Here is a 13,769-nt window from a genome sequence, read left to right as displayed (position 1 = left end):
TAGCTTTGAACTCATCATACATCCCAGGCTGGCTTTAACTTTTCAATAATCTTCCTGCCTCGGGCTCCCAAGTGCTGGGAGCCCAGGGATTACAGGTGGCACCATGCCTAGCCAGGATTTCTATGGTTTTTTCACTTAAAACTATACTTTCCCAAAATACGTGTTAAAATCCTCACCCCTAGACCCACAGAATGTGACATTATTTGGAAAGTGTAATTTCTGATGTAATTCATTCCAGCCATACTGGAAGAAATAGAGACCCTAGTCTGATATAGCTGGTATCATATTATGAAGGAGAAATTTCGGTACAGACTCAAATGGAATGAATAGAGACAAAGGAAGACATCATTAGGAGAAGGAGAGGAAGGGAGCCACACAGGAAGATACCACCAGGAGAAGGAGAGGAAGACACCACCAGGAGAAGGAGAGGAAGTCACACAGGAAGACACCACCAGGAGAAGGAGAGGAAGTCACACAGGAAGACACCACCAGGAGAAGGAGAGGAAGTCATGCAGGAAGACACCACCAGGAGAAGGAGCGGAAGTCATGCAGGAAGACACCACCAGGAGAAGGAGAGAAAGGGAGGCCACCACATGCCTGGCAAGAGCCTGGACTCACATCTGCTGAACAGGAGGTGACAGTGGTACACTCCTTTGGAGATAGATAGAGTAACATGAAGCCACAAGGTACACAGAAAGGCACACGTCTATTTCTGGGATTCATTGGCAGAGATGAGAATTGAACCCCCAAGTGTGGACAAGTTCTGAGAGGCAATGCCTGAGTCTGAATGGGCCGCTGCAAGCCTGAATCTTGGCATGTACCCACTGTTAGAGAGCAACGGACAGACAAGGTGGTACCAGAAAAAAACAAAAAACAGGGGACAGAGGGCAAAGGGCCAGGAGAAGAGAGTGTGACAGCAGAAAATTGTAGCATGACCAAGGCTGCACCATGAAATCGACCCATTAAAGAAAATGGTAAAGTTGTGAATGTCAACCACACCCTGGGGTCTGGAAACCACTGGTGGACATCAGTGGGTCCACCTGCACTTAGAGAGTTCCCTTAGTTATTGCATGTGTTCTCTCCCTGGCTACTCTTGCATTTCTGCTGCCGACCAGACAGAAGCCACACTAGGAGCTGGGTACAGAGGAGAACGAGGTGTGTTCCTGTGGTTTGGGAGTTACGGGCTCGTGCTGAAACACGGTCTTCCAGAATGACGTGACATACAAAGGGCAGAAAGGCATGGAGGGAGTGTGCACAGGGTTAGTCCCTGGCCTATCCAGCAACACAGAAGCCAGGTGATAGAAAAGTGGATGTATTGGATAGGAAATGCAATCAGGGTCTCCTGGGACCCCTAAAGCCAGGGCTTGTACTGAACCCCACAACACTAACAGCTGACTTTATTTCTTCTAGAATCACATAAGTTACAGATACAAGCCACCATGAGCCAAAATCATTTTGTGATAGCAATCTAGTGAGTGATAATATAATGTTGGCAACACACAAAGAAAAACCACAACACCAGGCATGGTGGTGCAACTCTTTGATTCCAGCATCCAGGAAGCAGAGACAGGCAGATCTTTGTGAGTTCTAGGCCAGCCTGGCCTACAGAGAGTGTTCCAGGCTAGTCAGGGTTGTACAGACAGATCCTATCTTAAAACAACAACAACAAAACAAAGAAAAGAAAATATTGTGTGTAGCTTGCTTTTTCCTTATAATTTCTCTCTTGTTTGATTTTAAAATTTCTAGTATATAAACATGTTCATTCCTGGGGGCTTCCATGCTAAAAATTTCTACTTCAATGTACTAAACTTACTAAATATGAATATTGTTAAGGTTGTAGGAATTCTAAAATCAGCCCCACAAGTGGAGCTGAGAAGGAGGAGTGGATGTGAGGTCAGACTTGCCTGAGGTCAGGTCCTTCTCCACCATTTACAAGTTTGGTGGTCACAACTGAAATATTTAAATTTTTGAATCTATACCCACACTTATTATATGGATTTGGCATATTTGTCTAGCAGGATTATGAGATAGTACAAAAGTGGCTGGTCTATATGACTTGAAATAGGATGCCATATGACTACAATGATTACTACTGAAAATTTAAAACTGTCTGCGACTGTATTTGAAGTCAGGTCAAAAGTAGGCACAAAGTTTACAAAATATCCGTTAATTACTGCATATAATCAGCCTCGATTTACAGGTCATCAGTAATTCAAGCATTTGAGCTTCAGGTCAGCCAATTATATATTTTGACATGGTTTTAAGAAATTTCTCATTGTTTTCTTTTTGAAATTCTTACCCATAAATTGTAAGCCTAAATTGTAGCATATTGTACCATCAGGTAGCTTATTCCTGGGACTCCATTAAACAATGAGGTCTTTTTCTTTCATCTTAGCACTTAGAAAGAATTGGAAGTAGGAAAAGGCAGGTGTGACAACACACACACAGCTTGAAAAAGGAAATGGGTTGTCCGTTTTTCAGTGAGGCCTTGCACTTCCATAGTCACACCTGTCTTGAAATTCCTGCAGAGAACTTCCTGCTTTTAAACTCTGCTGTGATACTTGTATCAGGGCCATAGTCCATGCTACACCAGCTAAGTACTGTATAGCTTTCAGGGGCCAAATAATATAGAACGCACCCAAAATGCAGCACACCGCATATAATCATACACTGCAACCTGTCCAAGAAACTGGCATGCTTTTGTGATGAACACTTGCTACCATTCAACAGGTTTTTATTGGTCATTTATTATATGTAAGACACCATTCTATGCTCTGGAGCACCACAGTGATCTTAGCAGACACAATCCTCATCCTAAGCAGCTTTGGTTCTCACAGATTAGAAGAAGTAGGTGGATGAGATACCACTAAGCAAGAAGGTGTTTAGCCACTCAGCTTTCTGTGTGTTAGGGAGCACAGAAAGCCTAGGGAGGGAGTAGTAGGGTCCCAGACATGGTGGAATTGGCAGAGATCTTCACATGCTTAGAGAAGCCACTGGGGGATGTGGAAGGACAAACTGCCCACAGATTGAGGCAAGAGAGCGCTAAGCAGAGCAAAGGGTACAAACAACAGCCCAGAAGCAAAGCCTGCTGGGCATGCTCAGAGGAGACTGAAAACCTAGATGGCTGGAGTAGCAGATAGCATTGAGAGGAAGCAAGGTGGCTGGCACAGGATGCAGACACATCTCACTGGTCAAGCGGGTTATCTTCCACGAGGTGAGAAGCCACTCAAAGGCCCTGAATGGGGAGAAGCGACATCCGACTGGGGTGGTGGCAGAATCACAGTCTTCCTCAGAAGTAGCAATTCTGTGCACATGTTTTCATGGTGTATGTGCCTGATTGTGTTTATGTGCTGAAGGGATGCAAGTATGCGAGTGTGTACCTCGCCATTTCAGTGAGGCTGCTTGGCGAATTAGTCCCAGGGACCCACCTGCCTCTGTCTCTCAAATGCTGGGGTTACAGAAAGAACCACATGGCCACACATGGTCTTGGCATTCACATGGGTGCTGGAGATCTGAACTTACCACTGCGTGGACAGCCATCTCCACAGCCCATCAACTAATTTTTATTTAGAAAGGTAATAGCTAAGTTTCTAAAATTTGTCTAAACAATTTTCCCAAGTACTCTGAGAATACTTTCAGCCAAAATAGCAAGACATTTTAAGAAGTAGGTTTCCTATTTAAAAGCTGAATTCAACTGTTTAAAAAAACTGAAACCCCTAGTCTCAATAAACAATTAAAGTTAATTCATGTATTTTTTTTCAGATGTTCCCATTTGCAAAATAGCCCAGATTAATTCCTGACAGTTACAAGAAAAAGAATCTGAACAGAAAATTCCCAAACATGGCAACCATTGAGGAAAGCATCTCTTGGATAACAGAGACGGGGTTAATTTGGTCAAGGTCAAAGTTCTGTCAGCAGATGAATTCTCTGCTTGTAAAACAGTTTTGTCCAGCTTGGCTTCTGTGGAGTCACCCTAACTTGGGGAACAGTGTTCCAGAATGGAAGCTGTCATTCTGGAAACATTGCTGTGATGTCGGCTCACAACTGAACTGGAACCTTCAGAATAAAATCGCAGCGGCCGGCATTCACTTCCCACCAGCTGCAGCCAGGGAACAGTGGTGCCATGCACAAACGCCGATGTTAGAACCATGATGTGTTTCCCCAACACATCTCTTCTTAGAGCATTTTTATATGTACTGCTTTCCTTCCAAACACCTCAGCAAACCATTTTCCAACACCTACAAAATTGTGTTAGCATATACTTACAGGAAAGTTTAACCACATGTACAAACATAACAACAAGAAAAAAAAGTGTGGGGTCCCATTATTGACACACCAGCAGAGATTCCTCTCACAGTTACAAATACAAATAGTGCTTACAAAATATCTTTTAGCAAAGGACATCAAAATCTCAAATCTTATTATTATTATTTTTTAATGTCATGACTAATTTATAGGACTGAGGAGCTGCGGCCTCCCTTCAAGCCCGTCATCAAAATCAATGGCAGTTCTGGGACACTTGGGGAAGAGAAAGGAAACAGCATTGCCGCTTCCTGACATGTTCAGCCCTGGGAAGGGATGTGGGGAGTCAGGCAGAACGCACAGCAACCTTGTGAAGTAAGAGCACACTCAACTCTAAGCAAGAGGAAGCTGGAGTCAAGGGGATAAAGTAACTTTTCTGTAAAGAAGTAAGGAGCAGAGTCCAGGGACAGTCGCTGAAAGCTTTTGTTCATGGTCTCTGTTACAGGTGGCTTCACAAACAGTGCCATCATCCTGTTTAATATACAGCTTGGATATTCTTCACCCCAAATGCTTCAGTCTAGAAGTATTTTAGACTTTTTCCCAGATTTTAAACCATTTTTTTCTTCTAATTTTGACTGTAACTCATCCCATGAAGTCAGATGTAGAATCGTCTACGGGTAGAATTATGCCAGTGATCTTAAAAATTTCATACTTTGGAGGTCTGTAGTGATATTTTGTTTGTGCTCTAACAAATAAAGCTTGCCTGGAGATCAGAGGGTAGAATTAGCCACCAGTTGATCACAGAGGCCAGGCAGTGGTGGCTCACACCTTTAATCCCAGCACTTGGGATCTCATGCCTTTGATCCCAGTACTTGGGAGGTGCACATCTGTAATCCCAGCACTAGAGAAGAGGAAACAAGAAGTAAGATGCCTGGGCAGAGAGAATATAAGGTAGGCAGAGACAGGAGCTTGGCTTCCTTTTCAGTCTGAGGATTCGGCAGAGGTAAGAAGCTCTCTGGTGTTAGGCTCCTTTACTTTCATTATCTTTCAGGGTTTACCCCAATATCTGACTCTGGGTTTTCATTAAGACCAATTAGAAATCACACTACAGGTCTCAATAGGGATGATCAACCTGCGTTAAATAAAAAAGATCAGAAGCTTTGGGGGATTAGCCTCATCATTTTTTGAGCTGCTCTTTTCTGCATGTGTCAGCTGTGTGTCCTGTTGTAGGAACTTCTAATCTTAAAAACAATGCTGCCAAATGAACATGCCAGTGTGCGAGCAGCTGTGCACACCTCAGCCATTTTCACCAGTATATGTTCTCACTGCTGCTGAGGGACTGGAGTTAGTAAAGCATAAAGAACCTGGGGAGGGCAGGGTGGCGGGTGAGCAGGTGTTCAGACTGAGGCCCAACCTATCTCTGTGCCTGTAGACAACTTTCACATTCTTTACAGTTTGATAACTCAACATATATAACATCGCATGCAAATCAAGTCACCTGCAAGTCCACAGCTCTCAAGGGGGCCTGAGACCTGAGGCAATGTACCAGGATGCTCCCACACTGGAGAAAGAGTGCATCGGACACTTCTGAAATGAATCTGAAAGTCTCTTCTCACTTGAATAATGCTCAACAGGCTCATGGTTCGTTCCTTGAATTTTGTCTTAAACATAATGTCATTCATGTCCTGGAACTGAGTGTGGTCCTGATAAGCCCATGGTGATGTGGTGAATTGTAAGGATCAGGGCTAGAGCTGCAAGTTTAGCCAGAGGTATTCCAAGGGCACTGAGCCTTGGTAGGTTGATAGTATTTCCCCTATGTTTCTCTAACTTTAAGAAACTTACAAAAATGGTAATATTTAATATTATCTGTTCAACTAGAGAAGGCTAGATTAACACAAGTAATTACAGATGACTTGACACGTCATCTCCTTGACATGTTTCTAGATCATTTTTCCTCTTCCAATGGGTAATTTTAGTAGTAACATTAAACAAACTAATATATATGCTGACGACAAGGAAGTGAAAATTCACAAAAAAACACCAAAAATAGGATGTCACGAGGGCAAAAATAGTATGCCCCCTAAGTCAAAAATATCAGTACACTTTTCTAAATGACAAAGCCTAAGATGCACTCTTCATCTTCAGACAGCAAGTTGGGTGACCTTGAGTGAACTGCTGGTTAGGGTTCCCTGGTGATACTTTTAGAGTGACAAGTATCTTATGCATTTGTTAGATTCTCATCTGAGTGCCCATGTGATAAGACACACTTTATGTGCATGATGTTGGGTCAATATGGTTGTCTGGGAGGTGTCATCTCTCTTGGATAACTGAGAGACGTGGTCTTATATTGGACTAAAGCTTTAAATCCCCACTGCTTTTTACAGGGAACACTTCCATTGTGAAGACTGAAAAGGCAAATTCAGACTGCCTTTCCTTTTTTGATGAAAGGAAAAAATAATAGCAATACACAAATGGACTCAAATCATTAGAGTCCAAATCAATTACAATTGATCTGTCCAACTTTCATTTTAGTCTGGTCTGATGAACCTCTCTGACAAAGGACTACAACAGTAGCAGCTTAAAGGACAGTACACATCCCACTTCTCAAACTTTACTTCTGCTGAGCTAAAAATAGAATCTTCTGCTTTTAATGTAGACAGGGCTTTCTTTTTAAAGATATATAAATATTAACATTGGTTTGAAGACTTATTTACAAGAGTGATAAATTTGAATTATGTCTCTTAGGATATAATTTTTGTGTGTGTGTTCCTATACACATGGTTGTGTATGTGTATGTGTGTGCACGTGCACGCATGTGAAGCTGAGGACAGCCTGGATGTTGTTCCTCAGATACACTCCACCTTCCGTTGAAGCAGTGAAGCGAAGGCTATCACTGGAACCTGCTAACTATGCTGTGCTGGCCCCAGGCATTCTCCTGTCTCCACTTCCCAAGCACTGACTGGGATTCCAAGTGCCTCCACCATGACTGCTTTTTTATTTTGTTTTATCTTATTTTTTTTCACATGAATTCTAGGTATAAACTCAGGTCTTCACAAGGACTTTACAAACTGGGATATTTCCCTGCTTTGAGACATAATTTTGACATACGATTTAATCATCTCAAACACCTGAGAATGGGGTCGGGTCACTTCCATAAACTAGCACCGTGGTTTCTCAGGTAGGATGACAGAGCATGAGGAATATTTTTAAGATTGGTAAGCACACTGGAGTTTTTCATAGGCAGAAACATTGAGCTGTATGTCTTAACCATCTCTAGAATCACAGTGTCACTGTGCCCTTAAGAATACCTCAGCCGATCTGGAATTCAGAGCAGCATAATCTCTGGGTTGCAGCAAACCTCAGAGTGGTCTGAGATAAGCTATGCCACATCTTCCAAGTTTTTCATTGAATGTTTCCATTTCTTCAAACCCAAACCCTACCAAACCCAACACAACTGGAGTAGGTAGACCTGCCTTCTCTAACATTCCTTGTCAGCTGGAAGCCAGTTCTCTTCTAAGGCCTCCTGGGGACGTGTTCTGTCCGTTTCCTGCATGGCGCACGGCTTTCTTCCTGCACCACAATTATTGGCCGCTGCGCCCTATTTTGCCACCAGACATGAGCTCATCAAGAGGACATCTGAATCACACTGAGATCTTTGATGACGTTCCTTACAGACAGTAGGTCCTCAGAGAACCCAGTACTGAGTGTGCACTCGGCGATTTCTGCTAGCCATAAGAAATTTTAAGACAGAATGAAATGCTCCCAAGAAGCGTTTTAGGAAGGCTCTGGTTGAGAAGGAAAGCCACAAGAAGAGCCACTGTTTGAGATGTGAGTCAGAGTGACTGGCGCACGAAAGTGACAGGTGTGGCTTCTTCACCTTTAGGTAACCCAGAGAAGATTAAACGTTGATAAAACATTTATTCAAATTGTCAATAGCCTGGCTTTTATTTGAAATCCTTGGGTACGTGAATGTCATGCCAGACCAGAAATACACAGCCATGTATTTTTAATGTAAACACAGATATGTAAAAAAAATCATGTATGCCTGGTAGGAATAAATTTGAGTAAAAACAAAAAAACAAAAACCAAAAAACAAACAACAGCCTTGGCCTGGAAGTTCCAACCCCCATTGAGGCTTCAGTAATGGTCACGCCCTCCCTTTTAACTATGTGGAGTGGCCTTAATAATTTCACCAATACAAATCTCCCACTGGCCATCACAAAGAAGACAGAATCAAAGCGAATAGTAACTTCTGCAGAGCGCAGTGCAAAGTGGCCCCTTTGCAAGCCCAACTCAGCCTGGAGATGGCAGGTGAAATGACTGTCTTACCTTGAGGGAATCAAAGCAGGCAATTACTCTTCCATTTTCAACCTGGCAACTTTTTGGGGGGTGAGCGAATTTGCATTCCTCATCAGAGCGAGAGCATGTTCCTCTCTGATACTGTCTGCAGACTTCCAGCGTCAGCCACTTTGTATCTCTCACTGGGGCAACGTTCAAGGCCATGATGAGGACTACTTTGGATTCTGTCCCTTTCCGTTAAATGAGGAAATGAATCCAAGTCTCAATGATCCCAAAACTACTATTGTGAAAACTCCCACACGTAAGTCTGAAGGTGAGTAATGAATTCCTTAATGAAGTCCAATCCAGGAAACAGAGAAGAGACAACTTATCAGCAGGCAGTCGGTCATTCACCGATCAATAGGCCCCACTGGAAAACTGAGAGCCACAAGCCAAGTGTGTTCACTGTCATCTCTGGCTCCCAGGGTTCTAGTCCCTTGTGTTTTGCAGATAGACCTCTCTGTAATAAAGTGACTTCAATACGATGGCACTTTTTGGGAAAATATCAGTTCTGATGCTCCCAGCTGGAGGATATGTTGGAAAACACGCCTCTCAGATCTTCGTATTGGAACAGAATGGTGTTTTCCTTTCCTTCTCGTCCTTTTTAAATTCTGCAATTAAAAGATTAGCAAAGTCAGATCACTTCATCCACTCATAGGGTCAGGGTAAAGTATGTTTGACAAAAACCAACCAACCAATTAAACAAACAAACAAACAAACAAACAAACAAACACCCACAAGAGGTGAACACAAGAAGAGCTTCCTGAGGGCTGTTGTCAGCACAAGCGATGTCGCCAGGCTCTTTTAAATCATGAACCTGAAAAATAAGACATCAACTTGCACCCAAGCTCAGAAGAATCAAACACCTGAACTATCTATCTACGAAGCTCGTTTCTAGAATTTGTGAAAGTCTAGGTTAGACTTCTGAGCTTTCATGAGTATCATGAGGAAAGTGATCGAAAGAGGAAGAGGAGGAGGAGAGGGAGGAGGGAGAGGAGGGGGAGGAGGGGGAAGAAGGAGCAACTGGAACAACTACAACTGTACAGCAGAATGATCTAGGCAACAGTCCAAGAGTTAGGAGTGACTCAAACAGACGAGTGTGGCAGACACAATAATTAGGCCCTTTGAAACAATTCCATCTAATGTGCTTAATCACCAAACAGTGGATTAGAATTGTGGTTCCCAATTAATTTCACATTTAGGTCATTGATTTTATTGTTGGGAATGCTATAAACAACTGTAGTGTCTCTCCTATGAAATAGAGATAATATTATTTTGGATAAAGCATGGGTTCCCTAGTCCATGAGTTCTTTTGAGTTTACAGAGATTTGGTCCTGGTGTAGGTAAATGGAGCCCTGCTGATATTTGCTCTCTGAACTCTGAATCCTTTCTTGCTTCTGCTATCTGCTTGGTGCCTGTCTTGCCTGCAACCTGTTGTTAGGTAAGGAAAATGATCTCAAGTTATCTGTTTCCCAGGTGCTTTAGTTCATGGTATCTATTAGGATCTCAAGAAGTGCTTGTTGACCAACTGAACTTAGAACAGGATGAATGCAAGTTAACTTGAATCAAGTTCCGCTTTGTTTTAATTGAGACACAACCTAATAGTGTCCTCTCCAGGCTGGTGGGATGGTTCAGCAGGTAAAAGCATTTGCTGCCAAGCATGATCTCTAGGATCCATATTGTGCAAGGAGAGAACTGACTTCTAAGGGTTGCTCTTTGACCCCAATATACAACTCACACACAAAGTTTTAAAATATAGTAAATTTTTAAAAAAAGGTTCTCTTGTATTTAGAATGTGAAGATTAAAAAGCATGCCTACAACAATACTGTAAGTTAAAGTGCAGATGTCTAAGGTTAGCAGATTTCATTTGCTTTAATTTTCAAGGATTATGAAATTAATAACATTAAAATTGAACATTAACAAGATAAACATGAATAAAAGACTATAGTCTGTAAATTGACCATTTACAGAAATTGTATGCAACATAAGCCACTGTCTACATCAGCTCAGTCTTAATGTCCTTCTAAAAGGTTACAGCTAAGGGGCACATCGTGAAGATTGGAAATAGATTAGTCATGCTAAACCCTTATGGAGGTGTCTATCAATGGCAGGCCACTCATAAGGCATTGCCATAAAATTAGAATGGGGCTTAAAAGTTCCCATGACCAAACAAGATCTTGGTCACTTTTAACCTCCCAGAACAACTTCATAGTGTGATGCGCTTCTCATGTGTTTGCATGACACTAGTGTGCAAACAAACCCACTTCACAGCCTGTCATGTAGAAGTACGGCATTAACACTCTACAGTAAGGGTGAGTCTGCTACTGTTTCATCTTTACTACAAATCCTGGCACTTTGGAATATACTCTTCGTCCTAACTAAAAAGAGTTCATTGGACACAGTGTGCCACGTTTCATGGCTGGCAGCCCACAAACATCTGTGTTTAACACAAGTCTTGATTGCAGCAAAAGATCACATCAAGTTACTGACCTACATCATCTGGGCCTGCAAGAGTACCTTTGATGATGCTTGTACAATGAGATCACTCAATGATGCACATATCGGAATGCATCCTATCACTTAGTGATACTGATGGGATTCCAAAATAGCAAGTACTAACTAAATAAGTTCAGAAGGCAGTAATTAAGTGGTTCCCAAATGTTCCCAGAAAAAAACGGTCCCCTAATTGATAAAAATTAGTTAACTCTGGGCAAACCAAGCCAAACAGACTTTCTTGTACTTGAACTTTTCCATCCTGGAGAGAGCTGATGTCTCTTCTGGCAGAGACCACAATGGTGTCCTGTACGTTTATCTGATCACTTAACCTTGATTTAGCAAGACTTCTCCTGGGAGGGTGGGAACTGCTTTTTCAACCCAATAATCCTCTTATTTGTCTGAGAAAGTACTTGCATGAGTTATAAACGTATGTGCATTTAAGGAAACGGGCAATGATGAAAGCTGTGACACACAGCTAACTTCAATTATAAAATATTTGAGGGAGCCAAGCAGGCTCCCACTTGTCTGTCTGGCAGTGTGTGTTTGCAGCAGCAACATCAAGTAGCTTAGGCAAGGGAGCTTAAGAAGATGAGGTTAATAACCAAATTTACGCTGTATCAGGCTTCACCAACCAGCCTGGACCTGCAGCTTCATTCCCTCCGTTCCACCTCCAAACCTGGTGGAGAACAAAGGATGGGGAAGCAGCAGCTAAGACAGTGTTTCTGCCCATCAGCAGAGATGGGCATCGGCAATAAAGGGGCCTTAGATGGTGTTCTAGACACATTTAGTACATACTCAGAAAACGTTATGCGAAGTCCTGGACAGGTTACAAGGCAACAAAGATGAGGTACATGCTGCCCTGGAAGGCAGCAGAGTTCCCCACAGGCTTCACAGGTAGGAAAGAAATAGGCAAACCTAGGAATTTCTTCATAGATGGTGAGAATAAAGACTCCATGGTCTTTATTCACAAAAGTCACACACAGCAATCCTTTCAATCCAGAGAAAGGATTCCCACTTAAGAGTTATGACAAAGCACCCAGGACTTGGGTTTACAAACTATCATGACAAACTGGCCTCTAAAAATATTTATTTTCATTGGCCAATGAAACAGAACTTATTTATGGAGTATAGCCAATGTTTTAAAACAAGTACAAATTATTGAACAAGATTATCTCCCATGTGTGACTTCAAATACTCTCCTGTTCCTCTGGTGAGAACACTTGACATCTACTGTCAGCTGTTTTCAAGGACTCAGTACCTTGTTTGTAACGATGACCACTGCATTATTGAACTGACCGCCCCTACCAAATTGAATTTTTAAATCTTTTGACCAACTTTTCCCAACAATCCTTGCTATCGTCGTTGGTTAACACAACTCTTCTTTCAGCTTATAAGGGTTCTTTTTGCAGGGGAGGGGTTAAGATTTCACATATAGATTCTTTAAAGATTCTGTATGTAAATATGTAACATAAACTTGCTTTTAAGAACAGGGTTGGCAAGCTTTCGATGACAGTTACTTTATGTTAAAGAAGGGGTATGCACCCCACAGGAACACACTGCTGTTGTAAGTCTGTTAATAAATCTTTGGCATGCATCCATCTACCCAGCATGCTCTCTGTCCCTAGTCTAGAGATTATGCAGCTAGTCATCAAAGGCACCACCTCTTTGCATTGTCACAAGTAGATACAAGCAGGTAACTGTAGGACCCTGAAAGACAGAACAGACTCAGTTAGGTTTGGGATAGGCCATTGCAGCTGATGAGCACTGATGACGGAAGAGGATGAAGGGACCAAGTTTTAACTTGTTACCAGGGCACCAGGCTGGCATAAACCCACACACAGACCTAATTCAGTACTGGATCTGCTAGGCTGCATGCTTCTGGAGGAATAGATATGCACTGGGCTGTGCTGTCCAACATGGGAGCCACCTCCTTGGGGCTACACAACCCAGTATGACTAAGTGACTGCATTTTAAATCTTTATCCTTCCATTTAAGTTCAATTCAAATTGACCCTCCATTCAGAAACTGGAGAGGGTTTGAGTATGACTGGGCCAAGGTGAGTATATGAGCCCCCTTTCTCAATCTGCAAACTTTATGAAGTCTAAATACACATTGCACACGTCCAGTGGAAGCTCAGCATGCACACCGAGATGTGCTTTGTTGTAACATACGCTGAGTTCAAAGCCGGCGTGAAAAGGAGGGTGTGATGACCTGTTAGCACTGCTTCGGACTCATTACAAAGCAAACTGATGCCTGTACTCCATGTGCCACCAGTGTCCCTGATTCCTATTCCCGGAAGCCAACTTCTCTACTTCCCTCAGTGTCTCCTGTCACGGTGGCTGCTACAGGACTGGGTACGGGGAAATACAAAAGCACACTGTAAACTGTAAGGCATCCCAATGCAAGGTGATAAAAAAGAGTCCTTGCATAGATATTCATTGATGAACTCCACTTTCAATCCTCTTCCTCCTCCACAGAAGCTCTTTCAGGAAGCCATGATTGCATCTGCGTGGGACATCTTCCCCAGCAGCGACTGGGAGCAAGACACTCTCTTGTGGGTGATACATGACTGCACAGCTCACTGGGCCCTCACCTATTACAGCCCTCAAGCCTCACCATTTATTTTTAAACAAATGTTGTTACTTCCTAACTTGCAAGAGCTGTAAATACTGATAATACTGTAGATATCAAC

General features: G+C 42.6%; 1 protein-coding gene across 8 annotated transcripts in view; it reads right to left on the bottom strand.

Annotated features, from left to right (window-relative positions):
* Positions 1-13,769, bottom strand: part of Mbnl2 (muscleblind like splicing regulator 2) — a 158,912-nt gene that overhangs the window by 101,067 nt on the left and 44,076 nt on the right. For all 8 annotated transcript variants that reach the window (XM_036199763.1, XM_036199765.1, XM_036199762.1 and 5 more), the window contains exon 2: positions 8,572-9,191. In XM_036199763.1, the coding sequence (XP_036055656.1) occupies positions 8,572-8,745 (174 nt within the window). In that variant the 5' untranslated portion in view covers positions 8,746-9,191. The remainder of the gene's footprint in view (positions 1-8,571; positions 9,192-13,769) is intronic.

The sequence above is a fragment of the Onychomys torridus genome, chromosome 9, assembly GCF_903995425.1.
Source record: "Onychomys torridus chromosome 9, mOncTor1.1, whole genome shotgun sequence".
Lineage (NCBI taxonomy): Eukaryota > Metazoa > Chordata > Mammalia > Rodentia > Cricetidae > Onychomys > Onychomys torridus.
Note: the sequence above shows the minus strand (reverse complement) of the source record. Positions and strands in the feature narration are given on the sequence as shown.